Here is a 23740-nt window from a genome sequence, read left to right as displayed (position 1 = left end):
ACCTGGTCTTCAAAGTCATGATTTGTTGTAAGTAAAGTATTTACTCTTAGGGAAACTGTTGAAGGAAAAGCAAGTTGGATCGCCAAAATACATAGGTTAAAAAATATATACTCTTGATTTCTTGTTGAAATCTTTAGATAGATAGAATGCAAGTATATCTGTAAGTAAAGTGAGATTTGCTGTGCTCATAGAAGTTTGTCTTTAACAAAACATCATTTCTTCCTCAGCAGGGGATATAATTGAATAAGACAGCATCTTCTTCCAGGTGATATTTTTGCAATACCTGGCTTTGATTGCTGTGACTACAAGAATAAACAACTGTTTATTGAGACAAGTGGTTTTGATTTCATTTACTTTTTTTTTTTGTAGTGGTTGAATCAGAGCCACAATGCTTGTGTTAACCATGCAAACCGAAATGCTACTAAGGTGAGTAAATAATACTTCTGCCTGATCTAAAGTTTATGTGGACTGTGAGATTCAACTCTGTCCTTTCCAATTGCTCTCAAACTATTCTGTATCCTACCCATTTTGACCTTCTCTCTGTAGCCATGTATCTCTACGTCATATCACTTCAAAGTGCCTTCTGTTCAGCTTTGTATAATTTTTAAACCCTTCCCAACGATTTACAAACATATTCAAATTTTGCTTATATCACTAAAAAAAAGAGTGATGCTCTAGGTGATTTAGAATGGACTAGGAACCAAGACAATACACATGTCTTACCAGTAAACATCGTGACATACGACACTTTCACAAGGACAGTGCACAGTGAAGTGAAATAAGTAATAAAACAATGCTCAAGCCAAAAGTATCAAACTCAAAGGAGGAGAAAGCCTCAGAAACAAACCCTTCCACCACACAATGGTGGTCAGGCAAAAACCTCATTGGCGTAAAAATCCTCCCTTAGAATAACTATAGGCTCTGTGCAATGCAGTGTTTAAAGTAGAGAGCAAATTAACTTACAAGCAAGTCTGCTTGCGAGGCTGTCTGCATCTGGGCTCCGTGAATGATGTCACCCACATGCGAGAATATCGGCCTGCTGTCCCTGGATAACACTTGTTATGGTAAGTAAATGTGCTGTCTCTTGCATCACCTCACAAACTGTGCAGTTCCCACATTTATAGTGGACATTTAATTCAGTAGAAACCCCAGGGGATTTCCTCCAAACCTCAGCTTTACTCAATGCATCTCCCAAAGTTTTATTCCACTGAAAAGAAAAAGACACCTTCACATTATCCAGTAACTGGTGAGCTCGTTATACTGGCAAATGTCTCCTAATGGCTTTGCATAATTCTCTAGATCTTAACGTAAACTTCAGAACAAAAGGTAGCATATTGTCCTCGCCTGTCCTAGGTTGATGTTGTAGCAGATGTTTATGGGGATTAAAGAATGCATGCTTAGCAGCCTGCATCACCACCTTAAAAGGAAATCTACCTGTACAAGCAACTCTATTGAATGTCCATATCAAACTGTCCAATGCAACTTTCTGGGTAACTGACCCAACCTCTTGTAATGTAATCTGATCTTGAACTGAATAGGTAAAGGCAGGATAGATAACCTGATTAACATAACATAAAATTCTATAAACGGTCCTTTGAGTTGCACACCGTTAAAGAATCACACTTAACCCCAGGATTCACACCCAACTTTGGGCATCAAGGTTTAAACCACCTGAAACCTGTTATAAATCCTGACATGTAAGATAAGAGTAGATTCCCTTATAATCTAATATAATAAAATGCTAGGCCGCGCATGCGCACTCCCATCTGCGTGCGTCCGTTTTCCGTGAGATGTAGGGCACCTTAGGTAGGAGTGCGCATGCGCGCTTACATCACCAGCCGCCGATGCCTCCACAAGACGGGACCGCAGCCAGCCGCCGATCTCCGTTCCTCCAGCGGGCGAGCGGCCGGGCGGGGGGGGGGGGGTGTCTCGGAGGAGAGGGATCGCGGTCGCTCAGCACCCCCACCGAGGAGCCCAGCAACTTTCCACCCCGGATCGGGACCCGAGTCCTTTGCCCCCCCCCCTTCCCTTCCCGCGGATCTGACTACCTTGGTGATTCAAGCAGCGTGTGCAGCAGTCTTCACACGCTGCTTCGGGCCCTTCTACTGCCCTGATTTGCTCTGCCGCGTCTCTGATGATGTCATCAGTGACGTGCCAGAGTAAATCAGGCCAGTAGAAGGACCCGAAGCAGCATGTGAAGACTGCTGCACACGTTGGAATTGCCATGTTCGTAGTCTGTACCGCGAGCAGGGAAAGGGGGGTAGAGGAAACGCTAATGCTGCTGCAGGGAATTGGTGTGGGGGGAGGGAAATGGAGGGGGAGGGAATGCTGCTTTGGACTGACAGAGGGAGGAAGGGATTCAGAAAGAAAAGAAGAAAGACACAGGGGCAGGGAAATACAAAGGGGGCCAGGGACAGACAGAAAGAAAGACAGCAGGAGTCGCGTCAGGAGGGGTGCGGAATGCGGCAAAGGGAACTTTTCCAGTGGGTGCAACTGGGCGGCTGTCTGGAACCTCTGATCAGGGGCAGAGCAAGGTAAATGTATCATAGGGATAAGAAGGAGGGGGGAGAAAAAGGAAGGGACGCCTACTGCTGGACAGGGGGAGAAGGAAAGAGGTGCTGATGGACAGGGGGGGTGAAGAAAAAGGAACGGAGGCCTAATGTTGAACAGGGGGGAGAAGGAAAGAGGTGCTGCTGGACAGGGGGGAGGTAAAACAAAGGGAGAAGGGCTGCTGCTGCATAAGGAGAGCAGTGAAGGGGTAGTGGTGGACACAGTGGAGGTAAAAGGAAGGGAGAATGGACAGGGGGAGCAGGCAAGGGGTGGTGATGGACAGCCAAGGAAAAAGAAAGAAAGAAAGAAAGCAGCTAAGGAGAGAGAGAGAAAGAAATAAAGACAGACACAAACACATATATTCTAGCACCCGTTAATGTAACGGGCTATAAGACTAGTATTAACATAAGAACATAAGAATTGCCATACTGGAACAGACTGAAGGTCCCTCATCCCAGTATCCTGTTTCCAACAGTGGCCAACCCAGGTACTAAGTACCTAGCTAGATCCTAAATAGTATAACAGATTTTATGCTGTTTATCCTAGGAATAAGAGTGGATTTCCCCAAGCTATCTCATGGCCTATTGACTTCTCTTTTAGGAAATTATCCAAGCCTTTTTAAAATCCCACTAAGCTATCTGATTTTATTACATTCTTTGAGTTTAATTACACCGTAGTGTGAAGAAATATTTTATACAATTTGTTTTAAATCTACTACTTAGTAGTTTCATCGTATGCCCCCTAGTCCTAGTATTTTTGGAAAGAGTAAACAAGCGATTTGCATCTACCCTTTCCACTTCATTCATTATTTTATAGACCTCTATCATATCACACTTCAGCCATCACTTCTCCAAGCTGAAGAAACCTAAACGCTTTAGCCTTTCCTTATAGGGAAGTCGTTCCATCCCTTTTTTGTCACCCTTCTCTGTACCTTTTCTAATTCTGCAATATCTTATTTAAGATATGGCGACCAGAACGGCACATAGTATTCGAGGTGCTGCCGTACCATAGAATGATACAAGGGCATTATAATATTTTCATCTGTGTTTTCCATTCCTTTCCTGATAATTCCTAACATTCTATTTGCTTTCTTAGCCGCCACTGCACATTGTGCTGAGGGTTTCAATGTATCCTCAAGAATGACGCCTATATCATTTTCCTGGGCAGTGACTCCTAACATAGAACCCAGCATCATGTAATTATAGTTTGGGTTCCTCTTTCCGACCATGCATCACTTTGCACTTGTTCACATTAAACATCATCCACCATTTTGATGCCCAGTCTCACAAAGTCCTCATGTAATTTTTCACAATCTTGCAATTTAACAACTTTGAACAACTTTGTGTCATAAGCAAATTTAATTATCTCACTAGTTTTTCCCATCTCTAGGTAATTGATAAATATGTTAGGAAACAGAGGTTCTAGCACAGACCCCTGGGGAACCCCATTATTTACCCATTGAGAATATTGACCATTAAATCTACTCTGTTTTCTCTCTTTCATCCAGTTCTTAATCCTTAATAGGACATTATCTGCTATCCCATGACTTTTTAATTTCCTCAGAAGTCTTTCATGAGGTACTTTGTAAAATGCCTTTTGAAAATCCAAATACACAATATCAAATAGTTCACCTTTATCCTCATGTTCATTCACCCTTTCAAAGAAATGCAGTAAATTGGCGAGGCAAGATTTCCCTTGACTAAATCCATGTTGGCTTTCTCTCATTAATCCATGCTTACATATATGTTCTGTCATTTTGTTCTTTATAATAGCCTAGCACCGATGTCAGACTCACCAGTCTAACATTGCATTCATCTTTAGTGAATGCCCCTAACCTACGCTCCTCCCATGGTCATGCCCCACATTTTCAGCTGCACGCTAAAAGATTTACATGTGGATGTTTAGAGAATTGCGCTTAGCAAGATGTATGCACAAATCATAATTGGAGCCAATTAACTGCAATAAATTGGTTGTTATCACCCAATTATTACTAGTTAATGGCTTGTTACACAATTAAAATGTGTGGACAATTTGGGAGCACAATTTACACTTAGAGTAGTAATCCCCAACTCTGTCCTGGAGGACCACCAGCCAGTCAGGTTTTCAGGATAGCCCTAACGAATATGCATGGGGTAGATTTGCATGCCTGTCACCTCCATTATATGCAAATCTCTCTCATGCATATTCATTAGGGCTATCCCGAAAACCCAACTGGCTTGTGGTCCTCCAGGACAGGATTGGGGACCACTGACTTAGAGAATCTGGGGGATATTTACCAACACACATTGTAGGGGGCAGCCATTTTATAAATATACACATGGAATAAAAGTTGCTTAAGCATAAGAACTTAAGAATACCTTTACTGGGTCAGACCAATGGTCCATCAAGCCCAGTAGCCCATTCTCACTGTAGCCAATCAGGTCACTAATACCTGGCCAAAACCCAAGGAGTAACAATATTCCATACTATATATCCAGGGCAAGCAGTGGCTTCCCCCATGTCTTTCTCAATAACAGACTATGGAATTTTCCTCCAGGAACTTGTCCAAACCTTTCTTAAAACTAGCTACGCTATTCGTTCTTGCCACAACCTCTGGCAATACGTTCCAGGGCTTAACTATTCTCTCAGTGAAAAAAATTTCCTCTTATTGGTTTTAAACGTATTTCCCTGTAATTTCATCGAGTGTCCCTTAGTCTTTGTAATTTTTGACGGAGTGAAAAATCGATCCACTTATACCTGTTTTACTCCACTCAGGATTTTGTAGGCTTCAATCATATCTCCCCTCAGCCATCTCTTTTCGAAGCTGAAGAGCCCTAATCTTTTTTAGTCTTTCCACATACGAGAGGAGTTCCATCTCTTTTATCATCTTGGTTGCTCTTCTTTGAACCTTTTCTAGCACCACTATATCTTTCTTGAGATAAGGAGACCAGAATTGAATGCAATATTCCAGATGAGGTAGTACTATGGAGTGATAACAGGGGCATTATAACATTTATAGTCTTGTTAACCATCCCCTTTTTAATAATTCCTAGCATCCTGTTTGCTTTTTTGGCCGCCGCTGCACATTAGGCAGAAGGTTTCATCATATTGTCTACGATAACACCCAGATCCTTTGCTTGGGTGCTAACCCCCAAGGGTGGACCCTAGCATCTGGTAACTGTGATTTGGGTTATTCTTCCCAATGTGCATCACTTTGCATTTGTCCGCATTAAATTTCATCTGCCACTTGGATGCCCAGTCTTCCAATTTTCTAAGGTCTGCCTGCAATTTTTCACAATCTGCATGCATTTTAACAACTTAATAGTTTAGTATCATCTGCAAATGTAATCACCTCACTCATCATCCCAATTTCCAGATCATTTGTAAATAAGTTAAATAGCAGTATGAATCTGGGAGGTTCTGGATTTTATCTTCCTACCTACGAGCCTAAATTGGCTTCCAGAAGCTCCCTACTGCATTTCCCTATGTCATTGGTACCCATGTACCAAGATAGTGGACTCCTCCCCAGCAATATCTAAAATCTTATCTAGGTGATGCATGAAGTCCACCACCTTTGCACCAGCCAGGCGATCAAACCAAACACAGCTATCTTAAATTTTTGAAAAACCTGAAGACCCTTGTTGCAACCCGTGGGCTTCCGAAACGTGCAGCGAGCCTGGGCCACAGCGACCGATATTATTCCCAGCGCTTTCCCTCCAACTAGGGAATCCTTTAGGCACTCTAGGCAACAGCCTAGGGAAAATAGCAAGTAAAATGTCCACAGTGTAAGCAAGCAAGGAATCCACACACACTCAAAGAGGTTAAAAAATAAAGTTAGACTTTTATTCCTGACCCTGGGTCATAAAGTTCTGGTATTTATCAGGAGGTTGTAACATTCTACAGTACATTCGTTCAGAACTCCAAAGTATGCAAAACAGGGCCATTCTGGCCACCTTGGCTTTACCAGCACTAGAATGAATGTGTTATCAAAATCAAGAAAAAATAAAGAAATCACAAAAATCTGAATTATGGCTGGACTTTAGTCCCAGTAACATAGTCCTCTTCACCAGCCTTCAAGGACAGTGGTAAGTTTTAGCAATGCTCTTTTCCATGATGAAGCAGTGAAGAACAAAACACAAAATTCATGACAAAAAGACTTTCCAAAATCATAAAGTATACTAACCACACTGACACTCTGGTGCAGGCTGACTGCAGCTAGGAAATTATGCAAACGGAGCCCCTCCTTAGCTGACGTTCCCTGCAGAGCCTTATCAGTGGTAATTATTCTCCAGCTGTGTGGAGGGGAGCCTAAGGAGCAGGGCTCGTAGTTAAATGGTTCAAGCAGTTTGGAGCAACAAAAATGCTTCAGAGGTTAGTTTTCAAATTCAGAAAGTTCTGCTGTACACACATTAAGCTTAGTCTCAGGATTTCACCAAGCAAAAACAAACAGGTAAGAAACAGTAACAACATTCTTCCCACCTCTCAGCTTGTGTCCATAATCTCTAACCTCTCACAAGGTTCACTGGTCAAATCAATATCCATCGGTTCACAACCTTCCAACTGGTTCTTAATGGTGGGTTCAGACTCTTCTGAAAGATCCACCATTTCATATTCTTCTCCCCACTCCTCAGCATTCAGCCTGGGCCCACTCCTCAGCATTCAGCCTGGGAGAGAAATCACGCTCCCAGTTCCTCTGCTCCTCCCCCTCTCTGGGTCTCAGCTGCCTTGTTTTAACAGCCTCCAATTCGCCCCTCCCTGCTCTGAAGAGGGGGAAGGGAGAAAGCTCTCTCTGCAGCTGTGTCTGCCTATGTGACAGCTTCCTGCTATGACTCTGGCCTTCTGGGAGCAGTAGTTTCCTAGCTCCTGAGTTCCTTTGAGATCTAATAGCAGGCTTGGGAGAGTAACCTGCAACTGGACTGAACTGAACTCTCCCTGGCAGTCAGTGTCTGGCTCAATGTCAGTACAAAGAAAGTCAGCGCTTTCATAATCGGCAGGGCCAACCTGGTCAGCTCTCCTGCATAGGGTCTTACTGCTCTTCCTAGCTAACCCTGTGCCAAAGCTAGAAAGAGAGCTAGATTTGTCACACCCTTCTCTTCGGAGCAATAAACTTCATTGACGCTCAATAGCCTATTTGACTGAAATTTCAGTATCTTCAATGTAAAATTCATTGCTAATTCTACTCTCCACCTCTCTCTAGAAGACCTTCCTCCCTCCCACTCACTCATCTCCCTGTCTCTTCTTCTCTCCACCTACTTCTCTGCCTTTACTCAAATTGTACATTACCTTGAACTTATCTAGGCATTGAGCAACTCAGAAATTGAAGATTAGATTAGACATTGTAGTATCACACTCTATACTCCAACTTCATTTAATTTGAGCAGTAAGAATGAGTGGTTTACTGCATCATATGCTGCCGAGATGTCAAATTGTAGCAGTATATAGATTGTTTGCCTTTGCTGAATTGATATCGTACTTTGGATGTTAGTTCAAATAATAAGGATTTGATGCTCTGCCTTGGCCTGAAGCCATGTTGTGATTTATGGAATTCATCTATATGGTCTTAGAATTTAGCTAGTTGCGTACTTGCACATAATTTTAGTAGTTTGCAGGCCATGAAATTCCCACTATCGGCCTGAAATTTTCTACTTTAGTCAGGTCGAGGTTTGCGGCTTTAAATATGGGATAGAATCCATTTTCTAAGCTTTCATTTACTAGGTTAGTCAACCATAGCAGAAAGTTTGGAGGGGGGGGTATGAGTTAGCAGGCTAGCTGGACATATATCTAAGTGACAATTTTGTGGGAAATTCTCTTCAGCCAGCTGCAGATCTCTTGTGTTTTGACTGATGTGAATTTTAACCAGTGTCTGTCAGCTGAAATCCCTTATTTTTCACTGTATTTGACTGGGTTTAGATCTATGTTATCCTCTGGATCGTGTGTGAATGATGACCTCATGGGTTGTTGTTTTTTTTCCTGAAAGTAATATGTCAGCTTGTCTACATCTGGTTGTTGTGATGCTGAGCCTTCTGTTATATCTTTAATGGAGATCAGTGAGTAGTAGATGCTAGCTAGACATTTGGAGGAATTGTTAGATTGGGCAATCAGCTTATCATAGTATGATTTTTTTTCTTTGGTTACTGCTAGTTTGTATTGCTTTATTTCTTTCCTTTAGTTGATGTAGTATTCATTTCTATCTTGCCCTACTAGTAATTGTTCTACTGGGCTCTAAAGTTACAGGATTACCACTTTAAAACAGGATAATATAAGCAATCCTTTCTGGAACATTCTACTACGGTAAGATTAAGATTTTTGAAAAGACATCTCTTATCTACAGTTGGGTTCATTTACTCACTGCCCTCTTGGTCCACATGAAGGGCCACACAAAGGTAGATTTTCCAATAAAAACACCTAGAAATGTCACTAGTTGCCTACATGCACAAATTTTTTTTTCTGGGTCCTAAGGGGTATGGCTATCTGGTGGGTGTTTGTATAGATGAGCTGGTTATTTGAGTAAGTGGCAGGGAAATTGGTGGAAACATTTTAAAAATTTCCCTTGATGCTCCATGGTATAATTTACAAATTTTTTTTACCTACACATTGATTATCTTTACTTTAAAAGTAAGCTGCTGGTAACACATTTTGACGGAGTCCATCCATATTAAAATCTGTGCATTCAACTTAATTTTAGATAATCTAACAAGGCAGCAATGATATATTTTCTACAGTTTATTGTCTCATCAGATTGAAATAATGCTTGCATTGATTCTTTTAGCCTTCTCCCATATCCAAGTTCATTCAAGGCTACTTTGGAGCTGTGATAAGTGCTGTCTCCATAGCAGTAAGTAACACTTTCTGATTTATTTTCACAAAGAAATATAGTGCATTATCAGTCACAACACTGAATTATCTCCTAGAATATTCTGAAATGTGCAATTATGAGCCATTCCAATCAACAACCAGAGAGTTTTGGATGCTAGTAAGGCTGTGTATCTCGCAGATATTTTGGGCCAAATTCTGCAAACGGTGCCTACATCAGCAACTGCCTAAAAAACTGCCACCGTTCACATTAATCACGCTACAGCACTGTTTGCAGAATCACGGCTACTGATAAGCTTAGATGCCGGTAATGTAGGCCAGGGTTTTGAAGGCTTACATTCTTGGCACCTATGTTTGTTTGTTTTTTGTTTTGTTTTTTCTCTTTCAAATATTTTTTATTAATTTTACCAAGTAGATATATCAAATACAAATAAAACTAGCAACATAAATTAATTACATACAATAATACACTATTATATTGAAAACATCAGAATAGAGGAAATAACCTAGAACAAATTAGACAAATTAAACATAAAATAAAACAAAATTCACAAGAGCTGCGGATAATCTTTTCAGATATAGAGAAGTCAAGTGAGATTACAAAGTGTTTCTACAGAAATCGTCTAGTGGGGCCCATTTCTTATTAAAGCTAGCAATAATGTTATGTTTGAAAGCAATTATTTCTTAAAATTTTCAAATTATACACAAATGATTCCACCATTCATGAAAACTGAGATTAGAATTGTCTTTCCAATTGCAGGCAAAGTGATAGATAGCCAGAGCTATCATAGTGTCAGATATTTCAAAGATCTTTGATGGAATTGAGATATCTGGGTTTGAGGAATGCAAAATAATGGTCTTATAAGAGATAGGCAAACCAATGTCTAAATGAGTTATAGAAAGAATTCTAGGCCATACACTTGAACAGACAAATGTACGTTATGATATTTATAAATGAGATGTATAAGAGTGCCAGGCTGTGTATGGCAAGACCAGCATTTCCCTGATGAAACTGAGTACTTAAATTTGGCTATTTTATTAGGGGTCAAATAGGCCCTATGCAAAACAAAAAAACGTAGATTGTCAAATTGACGCTGACATGGTGGGCCGAGCTGATAGAGACCAGAAGGAGTTCCAATTTATTTTATCAGGGATTAAAAATTCAATTCTTCCGCCCAGAGGTCGTCAAAGGGGATAACCACTTCGCTTCTCTCTTCTCGCATCGCACGTGAATCATGTCTACAGAGGTGCCTAGCAATACCTAAGGACATTTCTGGCATAAATCACGCCTGCTTTCACTTTAGGTGCCTCTGTAGACATGATTATGGCATCCTTTTTTTGCAGTACCTACATTTTATTTTGACATTTTAATCGGTCAATTACCATGCTGAATAACACCAATTAAAACTATTAAGTTAGATGGTGGTAGGGCGCCTACTACCGCCTAACCTACAGCACTGTTTTGAGAATTTGACCCTTTGGCCCTGATTCTGAAAAGTGCTGTCCTGATTTTAGGCAGCTATAGGCGCCCTACAGCTGTCTAATCAACCAATCGGGATGCACGTTTTTTAAAAAAATACTCCCCAGGCAGGCCGCCTATATTGAAGGTGCCTCCGGGAGCCTAGGGAGGCCCGCAAGATGCCTAAGCTCGCCTAAGGGCCTTAGGCGAACCTAAGCGGCCCTACGTGTCTCCCTAGTAGAGGAAGAGACGCTTAAAATATAGGCCAGCAAAATGCTGGCCTACATTGTAAGTAGACGTGGCCGCTATACTTATTGCGGCAAGGGATCTCCCTGCCACAATAAGTATAGCGGTGTGTCCGATCACCGGCAGGAGGGTGCCCAACCTCTTCTGCCGGAACGCCGCTCCCCCAAACTCCCAATCGCTGGCATGAGGGTGCCCAACCCCTCCTGCCGGAAAGCCAGACCCCTTCTGGACCCCCCATACTAAAGACCTCCCCCCCATGACTCCCCTAACCTCCCCCCCAACTAACCTTTAAATGTTGGTCGACTGGATGAGTCTTGCTGCCGTCCAACTGACAGGCCCTCCTCGTTGAAATAAGACGGGCCCGCCCCTTCCCATCCCCGCTAAGTCTAAGGCCTGATTGGCCCAGGCTCTAGAAGCCTGGACCAATCAGGCCTTAGGCATAGCGGGTTTGCCCATCCCCACTAACCCTAAGGTGTGATTGGCCTAGGCTCGTAGGCACCTGGGCCAATCAGGCCTTAGGATTAGTTGGGATGGGCGGACCCACAATGCCTAAGGCTTGATTGGTCCAGGCTTCTAGAGCCTGGGCCAATCAGGCCTTAGACTTATTGGGGAAGGGGTGGGCCCGTCTCATTTCGACGAGGCGGGCCTGTCAGCTGGACGGCAGCAAGACCCGTCCAGCCGACCAACATTTAAAGGCTAGTTGGGGGGGAGGTTAGGGGAGTCATGTGGGGGGGAGGTCGTTAGCATGGGGGGTCCAGAGGGGGTCCGGCTTTCCAGCAGGAGGGGTTGGGCACCCTCCTGCCGGCGATTGGGAGTTTTGGGGGGTGGCCTTCTGGCAGGAGGGGTTCGGCACCCTCCTGCTGGCGATTGTACAGGTGGCTGCTATACTTATCCCTTGCCGCGATAAGTGTAGCGGCCGCGTCTAATCTAACCCGATTCTCTAACCGGCATCTGTAACATGGACGCCAGTTACAGAATCGGGGTTAGTGTAGGCCCGATTCTGTATAAGACACCTCTCCTAGGCATTCTATACAGAATCAGGGCCTTTGTGTGCAACTGGGTATAAACAAGACCATAGTTATAGCTCGGGTCCAAGAACAGTAGTAGAACAGACACTAAGTTGTAGTACAAAAAGAAGTAAATTAGTTTAGGGTAAGTGAATTTAAGCATTTTTGAAAGTGCATCGCAGAATGATTGTGTTTTGTTCAAGCTGCCGACCAACCTTCTTTTTATTTTTTATTTAATCCTTTTATCACACCGGGGATCCTCAGATTACCACCCACGCAAGTAGATTTTAAGATCAACTAGATCGGTGTGACGGCATTCCTCATCAGTTCTCCTTTTCTTTGGTGTGTGGATTAATTTTCTATTCATATACCATCATTAATTCTATAACAACAGTAATTAACTATATCTCATTTTTATTGGTTGTTTCATTCAATAAATATCATATACTTTTTTCAATAAATATCATATGTTTTTATATTCAAGACTTAGGGCTTGTTTTACAAAGCTGCACTAGTGGCAACAGCCCCAAAGCCCTTTAAATCTCTATGGGCTTCGGGGCCGTTACCGCGCTGCAGCCGCTAGCTTGGCTTTGTAAAACAGGCCCTTAGCTTAGTCAATGATGTTGCTGCACCAGTTCCTCTCCAATGCGTTTCTTACTTCTTCAGGGTCGGGGTACTGGACGTGCTGCAAAATAAGGTTTATTATTAGACCAAGCTAGCTCACCTAATAAGCATCTCAAAAATACTACAGCCGCTTACCAGTCTCTATAAGCAACTCGCTATGGGCTCTTTTTACTAAGCTGCGGTAACATTTTTAGCATGCGCTGCAGATTAGCGCGCGCTACGTGGGAAAACTAACGCCAGCTCAATGGAGGCATTAGCGTCTAGCGCGCGCAGCATTGTAGTGCGCGTTAGTAAAAGGAGCCCCATATCTCTGAATGTGAACTCGCAGGCCTTGAGCATGCGCAGATGCTCAAGGCCCAGCAGAAGAGGAGGCCGATCTTCGGGCACTGGCACCAAGCACAGGACAAGCCGGTGCCCAGATGACGGTATGAAGCGGTGGGGGGTGCCCAATCGCGTTGGGGGGGTGCCGTATCGTGGCGGGGGGTGCCCAATTGTGGCGGGGGGGGGCGGATCACGGCAGGGGGAGGTGCCCAATCGTGGCCGGGGGGGTACCCAATTGAAGAGGGGGGTGCCGCATCACAGGGAGGGCCTTCGGGGGGAGCAATGCCGGTTCTCGTGGGGGGGGGGAAGTATCAAAGCGAGTTTCCATTATTTCCTATGGGGAAACTCGCTTTGATAAACGAGCATTTTAGGATTACGAGCATGCTCCTGGAACGGATTATGCTCGTAATCCAAGGTACCACTGTATAAGACACTTGTATTGTACTTCTCTAAGGCTTGCTTTTCATGAAGGCAATGGTCAAGATCAGTGAACCACTACTGAAGTTCTGATGAATGAAAAATAGGGCTTAAAGAGTAAGAGCTCTCAAATGAGCATGACGCATTCCTAATGAGTGAAATTTGGCATCTCTGTTCATCCAAGACAAGGTAAAAGCATACCAAATGAGAGCCATACCCATGTCTACAATTCATTTAAAAATATATTTCTATTGAAATGTCACTTTACAGTATTGCCTAAATCATTTGTCTAAAAGAAGCAGTACAGTAGAACAAGCAGTTTTAAAGAACCTGTTTTTATTATGTTATGAACTTTCCCAGAAACTTCAATCAGGCTGCTAAAATGTCACCCATTTGCTGAAAGTTTACCCTACAAAGACTTTTTTCCTTGAGGTCAACACACCTTGATGCACACTTGTGTGGCTGATTGATCTGGTTGTCACTGATCAAAGCAACTCTGAAGAAAGCAAGAGAGTTGTATATACAAACTGAGGTACTTCAGCAGTGGCCCAGCACTGTAGTTTTGAAGAAAACTGCTTAATTCTAGTGCCATTGAGTGTCATCACATAGTTGTGTCACAGCAAAGCACAGTGGGACAAAAGATGGCAAAGGCTTTAAGTAGAGGAAGCAGTGAAGACCTGACATGTCCTGGGTTCTGGCAAGGTCATATAACAGTCTAATATAAAAATTGGTTCTTGTACTCTTTTTAAAGCCTATGGAACTTTGTAAATCTAAGTGCTTTGAAAACACACCTCAAAACCTGTCTCTTTTTGTCCCACTGCACTTTGTTCTTTGTGACTCTACAGTATGTTGCTGATTCCCTCTGTCTTGCCTGTCCATTACCCAGTTGTGTGTTTAATTTATCCTTGTCTGTAGAGAACACCCAATATGAAAGCAATTGTGCTAGCTCTTCTGATCTTTTCATAGTCTCTTTTTGTGCCTATGATCATTTCTATCTCTGTTTTCTTCTTCCTTCTCTGCAGGTGTTCTTATCCTTGTATCTCACTTCTGCACCTTGCTAAACATTTTCTTTTCTATTCTCTTCTCCTTCCTGGACTCTGCTCTACCTGGATAATGAACATATGGCACAGTCCTTCTTGTACTACCATTGTTAGAGGCTTCCAGTTCCACCCCAGTAGCTGATCATCTATTGCCAGCATTTATTTGAAGTGCTAGTTTTTGTATAACTGCAGCAAACTATTGCATCAGCAGTAACAAGAGGACATGTGCAGGAGCAAACTTACTTTCACTGTGCATCATTGTGGCAATGTAGATGTTGGCCATAGTGAGATACATTGGCTGGCAGTTTAGGGGTTAAACTTAACTGTGCAGAGCTAAATTTAAATTACATATAAAATCTAATAGCTTCATATTTGATTGTCAGTCCTGCCACAGTTCCAGAATTGCTTAAATTTGAATAGAACCCAGCAGATATCTAAATTTTGATTTTTAGCTTTATTATTTTCCTTTTCCAAAACCAAACTCAAGGTGTGTTATGTTCAGGTCAAGTTATTTCCTGTCCAAGAGGGCATTAAGGCCCTCTTTTACTAAGGTGCGCTAAGTGTTTTAACGCGCATTTAGTGCGCACTAAGGGCTCCTTTTACAAAGGCGCGCTAGCTAGGTTTAATGCGTGTAATAGCGTGCGCTAAACTGCAGGATGCGCTAGCCGCTACCGCCTCCTCTTGAGCAGGCGGTAGTTTTTGGCCAGCGTGGGGGTTAGCGCGTGATGAAAAGTCACGTGCGTTAACTCCGCTAGCGCGCCTTTATAAAAGGAGCCCTAAATCAAAGTATGCGCTAACCACTAATGTGTCCATAGGATAGCATGTATGCGTTAGAGTTTAGCGCATGTTTAGCGTGCGCTAATATTTACCGCACGCTAAAAAGCATGGGGAGGGCGTGTAAGTGTGGCACAATCCCTTTTCATTCGCTGCCTGTTTTCCAAACTATTCCATTAGTTATTATAATTTTGTATTTTTAGATTGTACATTGCTTAAGGCCGCTTGACCTATATTGTGGTAAGTTTTAATAAATCATGTTAGCTGTTAGTGCAGGAATTATAGCACATTAACTTCTAAGATGCTGTATTAACTGTTATGTGTGTTAATTGCCATCTCAATAACTAACAGCTTAGTAAATAGACCCCATAAATTTTTATAAATTACGGGAGGGATTTTTTTTTTTTTTTTTTGTTATATCTTAGTGTATTCTATATGGTGGTCAAATAAAAAAGTATGTATCTTGCAAAGAAATCATCCTTACCTTAAACACAGATTATTTCATTCAAAGAAAAGGTGCTTCTAAAGCTGAAATTTTTTTTTTTTTTAACATGAGACTAGGTCACTTCATAAATAGCTAAATTAACAGTGAAGTTATGAGTTTGGAACAGGTATTTACACCTTTTTTATTTAATAATATAAGAAACTGCTTTTTCTTTAGCTTTTTTTTTTTTTTTTTATTGTTCCTTGGCCTTGTAAGGCCCTAGACCTCATTAACCGATCTCTGCTGTCAATTAGCAGCAAATCACCTCCCAGTGTGAGCCTATTAGGACTAGATGACCTGAAAACAAGTGCCATTCCCCCCAGTGGACTGCAGAGATCTTGGATTAATTAAAATGAGCCCCTTCCAAGCTGGCTGGCAGGCAGTCTTGTGGGGGAGATCTGAAATAAGGGGCTTGCTGTGGAAAAGGTCATGACAAGTCAGTGATTTGAGGTCATGTTTTCCATAGCTTTAAACCTTTCCTTGTCTGTAAGACAGAGCAATATTTATAGTGATTAGCACAAAAGCTTGTTAAACTTTCGCAATTATTTTTCCTCATGGAACCTTAAAGTCGCAGTCACAAAGGCAGTGTTGGTTAGCTAGACTTCTGGTTTTATTCTCACAGGACTGTTTATGTTTTTTATCTCTCTGTCGGACTTATATTAGCCTTTATTTAGAAACCTCAGAACCATATGTCTGCAGTTTAAAAGGGAAATGGGGTATAGTCAAATAAAAGTTAATCCAGTTGTTTTCTTGCCTAATTAGTTATGAACATGTTTGCTCCTCCTAATTGTGTAAAAGAACTGCATTATTTTCAAATGTTGCTATCTGTGGAATGAAGTTTTGAAAAGACTGCTAAAATAAGAATGCTAGATTTCTTCCTTATATACTATTGTTTTTCTTATCCCTCTTATAAATTGAGGGATTATTGTTATTTTTTGGGCCTGCGGGGGAAATTCTGTAAAAGTGCCCAGGGAGCATCTGTGTCGTACCTTTTCTTAAAGGGAAGTAGGTGCTTGCTTTATTAGCAAAACAAGTGAAATACATACCCATAATTTAGGTACAAGCACTTGTAAGTGCTCACTCAGAAACACACAATTTATAGTATTCTGTAAGTCATGCATATTTGAGTTCCACTTGTGCTTTACCCAGACCCCACGTGTAAAAAAATGTTAGATATGTGCGTATTAGCACTTAGGCAGAATTTTGGCATTTGTAAGCACATGTGCATGTATATGCCATTATTCTAAATATTCATGTGTGTAATGGGTAATTTATAGAATTACCCTCCTAAAGAGGGTCTAGAATACTTGTGTAACTAGGTCTGTTTGTGAATATGTGCTTAGGCATAAATACATCATTTAGCCTTTTTTGTTATTATCAATCTAATCATCATTCCAAAAACGTAATCAAACATTCACACCAAAGGAAAAAAAGAAAAAATACAAGATTAATGATGTGTATTCATTGATCTTGTATTGTTTCCTTTTTTCCTTGGTGTGAATGTTTGATTATGTTTTTGGAATGATGATTAAATTGATTATAACAAAAAGGACTAAATGATGTATGGGGCAGTTCTCGTTTAGACTTATATCTGGTGCTAGTCACCTATGTGTTACTACCCAAGCCCACATTCCCTCGTTTGTCTACTGATGTCCATTATTTAAAGAGTTTCAGTAACCACAGTAGGTTTTCAGTTCAAGCATTCTCTCCAAGGGATTAAGAGTGTCAACCAATTGTATATTGGATTTGTGATTGGACTTATTGGCTTCAATATTGTCCACAGGGTTATATGATGGCCTCCTGGCCACTCAAGCAGCCAAACTAGACAACCAAATCGCCAATCTACTGACGGCATCCCTCGACTACAAGACTTTTAGAAAAGAAATAAAGACCATACTCTTCAAGAAAACTCTGAAAAAAGAAATAATACCGCAAGTCTCAAACTCCACCTCTCACTAAAGCCAACTACCCCAAACAAATAACCTTACCCATTTCTTACTCTTTTTGAAAATGACCAATTTTTTTTATTTTTTTTTTTGTAAGTTCTTGTTGTAATACATCTTGGATAATTCTTTTGTAATCCGTCTTGAACTGCAAGGTAATGACGGAATACAAATCCCTAATGAAATGTAATTTTTTGTGATGTCTATTTAAGCAATTTGTCTTTACCTCATGTAGCTGAACAGTACTGGGCTATGCTGAATGCACCAATTACAGACACTGAGGTCTCTTCGGTAATTCAGGGGGGTGCTTTGCTCAAAGCGCCTGGGCCGGATGGCTTTCGTTTAGAATTCTACATAATGTTGCAGGACCTGGTCACTACAGTTCTCACTTCTGCTTTTAATGCCTTTGTTCAGAAGGGAGCCCTACCGGATTCATTACAAATGGCTCAAATCATAGTTTTTCTCAAACCCAATAAAGATGCTGAACATTCATTGTTCTATCGACCAATATCCCTTCTTAATGTGGAATCTAAATTATTTGCAAAGATACTAGCCATTCAGTTGGCCCGGTGCCTTCCAGTATTCCTGGCTTCGCCTCAGGTGGAGTTCATTCGGGGATGCACTAGTATCAGAAATATTAGAACTATCCTGGCTACCCTAGAGCATGTGGAACGGATGCAGATACCGTCAATGCTAATTAGTTTTGAAGCAGAAAAGGTCTTCATTAGGGTTTCCTGGCCTTTTCTCAGTTATGACTCATTATGGCATTGAGGGCTTTTTTCAGGATGCGGTCCGGGCGCTTTATTGCTCTCCCAAGGCTTTTATCTGGGCTAATGGACTGAGCTCCTTTCCTTTTTCCATACAGAGTGCCATCAGACAGAGGTGCCTGCTTTCACCTTTATTATTTGTTCACATACTTGATCCCCTTATTCCCCCTTGATCCCCTTATTCATGACCTTATTCGTGTCTCAAATCTTCTGATGACACAAAACTGATGACACAAAACTAAGTCGGGCAATCAGGTTACAGACGGACTGCGAGGAACTCCAGAAAGATTTGAGACAACTAGAGAAATGGGCAGAGAAGTGGCAAATGAAGTTTAACGTAGAAAAATGCAAAGTGATGCACCTGGGCAGGAAAAACAAGGAGCACCAGAATACCTTATGTGATGCAACTTTGGGCAAAAGCAAACAAGAAAGGGACCTGGGGGTAATGATAGACAGGACCCTGAAGCCATCGGCTCAATGTGCAGCGGCGGCAAAACAAGCAAACAGGATGTTGGGCATGATAAAGAAGGGTATCATGAGTAGATCTGAGGATGTAATAATGCCGTTATATAGAGCGATGGTGAGACCACATTTGGAATACTGTGTCCAACATTGGTCTCCCTATCTAAAGAAGGATATAATACTATTGGAGAGGGTGCAGAGGCGAGCAACAAAGCTAGTAAAAGGTATGGAGAATTTGAGCTACAAAGATCGCCTCAGAAAACTGGGACTTTTCACTCTCGAGAAGAGGAGACTGCGAGGGGATCTGATCGAGACTTTTAAAATACTGAAAGGATTCGACAAAATAGAACAGGAAACACCTTTATTCACATTGTCGAAGGTGACTCGGACAAGAGGTCATGGACTGAAGCTGTGGGGAGACAGGGTCAGGACAAATGTCAGAAAGTTCTGCTTCACACAGCGAGTGGTGAATGCCTGGAATGCTCTCCCAGAAGAGGTTGTGGAGGAAACCACCATTCCAGGATTTAAGGGCAAGTTGGATGCATATTTTCTTGAAAGACACATTGAATAACTAAGGTATTCACCAGGGTAGTCCTGGCTGGGCCTCCTCGTGTGTGGTTCGCCGGACTAGATGGACCAATGGTCTGATCCGGTGCAGGCATTTCTTATGTTCTTATGTAATGAGGATATAAAGGGGAACCGAATAGGGAAATCGGAATTTAAGATCTCAGCATTTGCTGATGATTTGTTGGTCCACCTTTCCGATTCGGTTCATTCACTAACGGTTTTAATGGAGAACTTTTGTAAATATGGAGACTTCTCGGGCTTCCGGTTCCGGTTGGACAAATCGCTTGCCTGGCTATTTCTTCTAGGGTTCAAGAGACTTGGCCTGGCCCCTTTCCTCTACAGCGGACCGCCGACTCCTTTAGGTTTCTAGGGATTATCCTTACAACTAGTACATCTACATTGTACCATAGGAATGTTAATCCATTGCTTTGTCATACTGCGGATTGTTTGAGTCGCTGGTCTCTTTTCCCAGTCTCTTTGTATGATAGGGTTCAGCTTTTCAGTATGATACTTTTTCTTAAATGGCTTTATATGTTACAGTTATTACCTCTTTGGATGTTGAAGAAGGATGTGAACAAATTATACTTCCTGATTTTGTGCTTATGTTGGAGAGGGAAGAAACACAAGATCGTGCTTAGGGTAGAGGCAGATTTGACTCCCAGATTTGAGACTGTACAACTTGGTGGGTTTGATATGTTACATGGGGGACTGGTTCCCAAACCATCATGACTTTGTTTTGAAAGCTTTAGAGGAAGCCTTCTTTGCCCCTTGGAATATTTTGTCATTAATTCAGGTCCCTGTGACTTTGATCCCCACTGGTCATAAAGGAAGCTTGCTCCTTTCTTCCTTGCGGAAGATTTGGACTACCCTGCTTGTTGACTGGGGAGGGAGAATCACTAAAGTTTTGCCCATTACACCGGGGAATGATAATATCAGCTTTAGGTGATTGGCCTCTCATGATTTTGCATTGCTAACCCTTGTTCTGCAGGACAATGGGGCAGTGCGGACCTGGGATGATCTTCAGGCCATTTGTAACTTAACTGTGGGAGACTTTTAGCTTATAAGCAACTGCAGCATTATGTGGCTTCTTTGGTATCTTTGGATCTGTCATTTCCTATTGATATTAAAATCCAGGAACTCATAGACCCCTATCTGGAAAATGGCTTTACAGTATCAGGACTCCATAGGGATTTCCAGCATCTTTCAGATGTTGTAGGTTGGATGCATTGTGCTCTCGTTGATGCCAGGACTTGGGCCTTCCATCTGAGTCCTTGGATTTGGGGACTTTGATTAAATGCATTCCAGGGATTTTGGTCAGTGCAGATCAACGAGAATGTCAATACAGGGTTATCTATTGTGCCTATTTTACACGGAGCCAGCTGTATCACATGAGTTTGTCCAGGACACCGATGTGTCAGAAATGCTCCCAGCAGGCTCACTCCTTTTTTCATGTATTTTGGTCTTGTCCGAAGGTGCATTTCTTTTGGCACCGGATTGTGGCATATATGGCACATCTTTGCCACACCATCCCATTATCCCCAGTGGGCCTCTTGCTAATAAGTATGAAACTTTTTGACTCCCTTTACAGGGGCAACGCCAGTTTCTATGTAAGGTCGGGGTCTTGGGGAAATAGATAATTTAGTTTGGGTTAGTGATGCTTCCCCCTCCTTTTGGGGTTGGCGGAATCGCTTACATGAGTTACTGTTTCTAGAACGTAGGGAGGCTACACATACCCCTAAACGTATAAGACATTTTCTCCAGATCTGGGACCCCCATATCCAATCATTGCCTTCTCAGATTCCTAGTAGTATTTTAAATTCCTTGGCATAATTCCGGGGACTTGGCTGCTTGGTAGACATGGGATGCCGGATGCGCAGAGTTTTCACCTCTAGTTTTTTTTGGGGGAGGTTTCTTTCTCTTCTCTTCCCTTTTCTTCTTTTCCTTCCTTTGGTATACCCCTCAGAGCTATCAGAGTCCAAGTCCTCTGGGGATATGTGACTGTGTATTTTAATTCTTATGGGAAGTTTGCTATGTAGTGAGGGGGCTAGGTGGGGAGTTACTTGGTAAGATTGTATTTTCAGTTTTCTGGTTGGTAATGTTTTGTACTTTTGAACTTCAATAAAAATTGTTAAACCATAAAAATATCTAATTCTTCAGTTCAATCAGTTGTGGAAGTTTCTTCAAGCTCTTTGAATATTACTAATATTTTGGAAACTTTAGAGTAAGAAGTTATATTGAGATCAACCTTGTTTTTCAATAGGATAAGGAAACGCTTTTGCGCCTTTTCTTTAGACTGAAAGAAGTGACCTTTCTGAATAGCAAGATTTCTGTGTTTCCTGATGTTTCCAAATGGACTCAGACTAGGAGGAAAAGATTTCTTGAGATGAAACAATATGGGGCTCATAATCGAAAGAGAGAAACGTCCAAAAACCGGCCTAAGTCGGCACTTGGACAATCATAAATGAAAGACGTCCAAGTGCTGATAATCGAAATGGGTTTTGGATGTGTTTACAAACCACCTTGGCTTTCCCAGTGCTGCTGAACGACCAGAGCTAAAAGGGGCATTTCTGGAGGACTGTCGAGGGTGGGATTTGGGCGGGACATGGGCCGTGCTAGACTTAGTCGTACTGAATGTATAACCGAAAGTTTTACAACACAGCCTAGACGGAACTTGGACATCGTGAGTTAGGCCATTTAAATCAATCCTTCTGATAATTTGAATTGTCCCCTCTAAATATGAGGACTGTTAAGGAGTTTTCTTGCATTGTTAAATTTTCTGTAATGCTTAGGATTGTTACTTTATACATTGAATATTTTCTTTGATGTATATAAATACTAACCCCCCCAAACCCCACCCCCCAAAAAAACAATACACAATGCACTCGATTAACAAGTGACTTGTGTTCTAGAAACAGTTTTTACTTTGCCCCTAATGCAAGCATTGTAATGTTGAAACATGTTGGGCACTTGTAACATCTATATTTTTAATGACGCCACACCACTGTTAGAGGTTGCTCTTCCAGTAAAGTTTGCACCTATGGCCACAGGCTAATTTTGTGCTGACTTTTTCTTGCTTATCTTCATCTTGCATATACCATGACAGTAATAAATCTCACTCCTAAGCCAATGTATGAGAGTTCTTCAAAAGATTTTCATACTTTCATATTTTTGCGGGAGCTGGTTGGGGTGGGAGAAGTGGTAAGAGGGCATGTCATAGAATGTCATGTGAGAAAGATGTATCGCAAAACTGGGTGATTATGTGGAAAAGTGAGGTAATTTAGTAAATAGTGTTTAAAAAATAAACGTGCAAAAACCTTTAGGGCCTCTTTTACAAAGCCACGCAGCAACAGCCCCGAAGCCCTTTAACTCTCTATGGGCTTCGTGGCCATTACCACAGCGGCCCGCGCTAAAAGGCTTCGTAAAAGAAGCCCTTAGAGTAATCTCATATTTTCAAATTTATTTAATATCGCTTGCCATATTATTTTTATTAAACTTTAAACGTCATGTAATATGTATAAGCAACTTATGATGGTGTTCTTGAAAATTTGTTTTAATCTAGTCTTTGGCATCTAAAATGATAGGAACTATTTCTGCATCTTTATGCCACATTTTCTTAATCTCTGTCTACTGTACATTTCTTAGTATTTGAGGATCTTTTCTTCCTACACATGATTCACCAGAATAATTACTTGGCACTTAAACCAGTTTTATTCTTGCCATTCATTTTACTAAAATCAAATTGTTGTCACTATGTATGAAAAGAATGCACATGATTCTGTTTTGATTCTTGGTCTGTAGAGGCTAGGTAGCATAGATATTTCCTGGACTGAAAACTAGTTTTTTCCTTATCTAAAGCTATTTTGAAAGCTGTTTTTTTTGTCTTTCTACAGGTAATTTTATTTAGAGCATTACTGGCTCAGGCATTTACCCTTGAATTGTAAATACGATCTCAAGGGCACTAATCCTCAATTCTAGTTGAGTGAAGGAAAGGGAACCATAAAATTGTTTTTCAATATATTTATACCCCTTTCTCTTTTATAGTTTAGTCATTGCAGTGACCATCTTGGGGCAGGGACAAGTTTAAGTTTATCAAGTTTACTAGCTTTTTAATATACCGACCATCTACAAGTATCTGGCCGGTTAACAGTAAAATTTTAAAAAGAGAAAGAAAAAGATAATAAAATAATAAATATTTAAAAATAAATAGAGTGAACATCAAAGACATTAACTGGACAGACTTGAAAGTGAGGGTAAAAGGGAAAGGAGGGGAAAAGTTACATAATTTGA

The 23740-nt window shown here is 41.5% G+C and overlaps 1 protein-coding gene across 6 annotated transcripts in view; it reads left to right on the top strand.

Annotated features, from left to right (window-relative positions):
* Window positions 1-23740, top strand: part of SFXN5 (sideroflexin 5) — a 534682-nt gene that overhangs the window by 168990 nt on the left and 341952 nt on the right. For 5 of the 6 annotated variants that reach the window (XM_033953617.1, XM_033953601.1, XM_033953634.1 and 2 more), the window contains 2 exons: window positions 370-426; window positions 9299-9364. In XM_033953617.1, the coding sequence (XP_033809508.1) occupies window positions 370-426; window positions 9299-9364 (123 nt within the window). The remainder of the gene's footprint in view (window positions 1-369; window positions 427-9298; window positions 9365-23740) is intronic. The other variant, XM_033953624.1, reaches the window with a different exon arrangement.

This window comes from Geotrypetes seraphini, chromosome 1, assembly GCF_902459505.1.
Source record: "Geotrypetes seraphini chromosome 1, aGeoSer1.1, whole genome shotgun sequence".
Taxonomy (NCBI): Eukaryota; Metazoa; Chordata; class Amphibia; order Gymnophiona; family Dermophiidae; genus Geotrypetes; species Geotrypetes seraphini.
The sequence above is the reverse complement of the archived record's forward strand: the minus strand, read 5'-3'. Positions and strand labels throughout refer to the sequence as shown.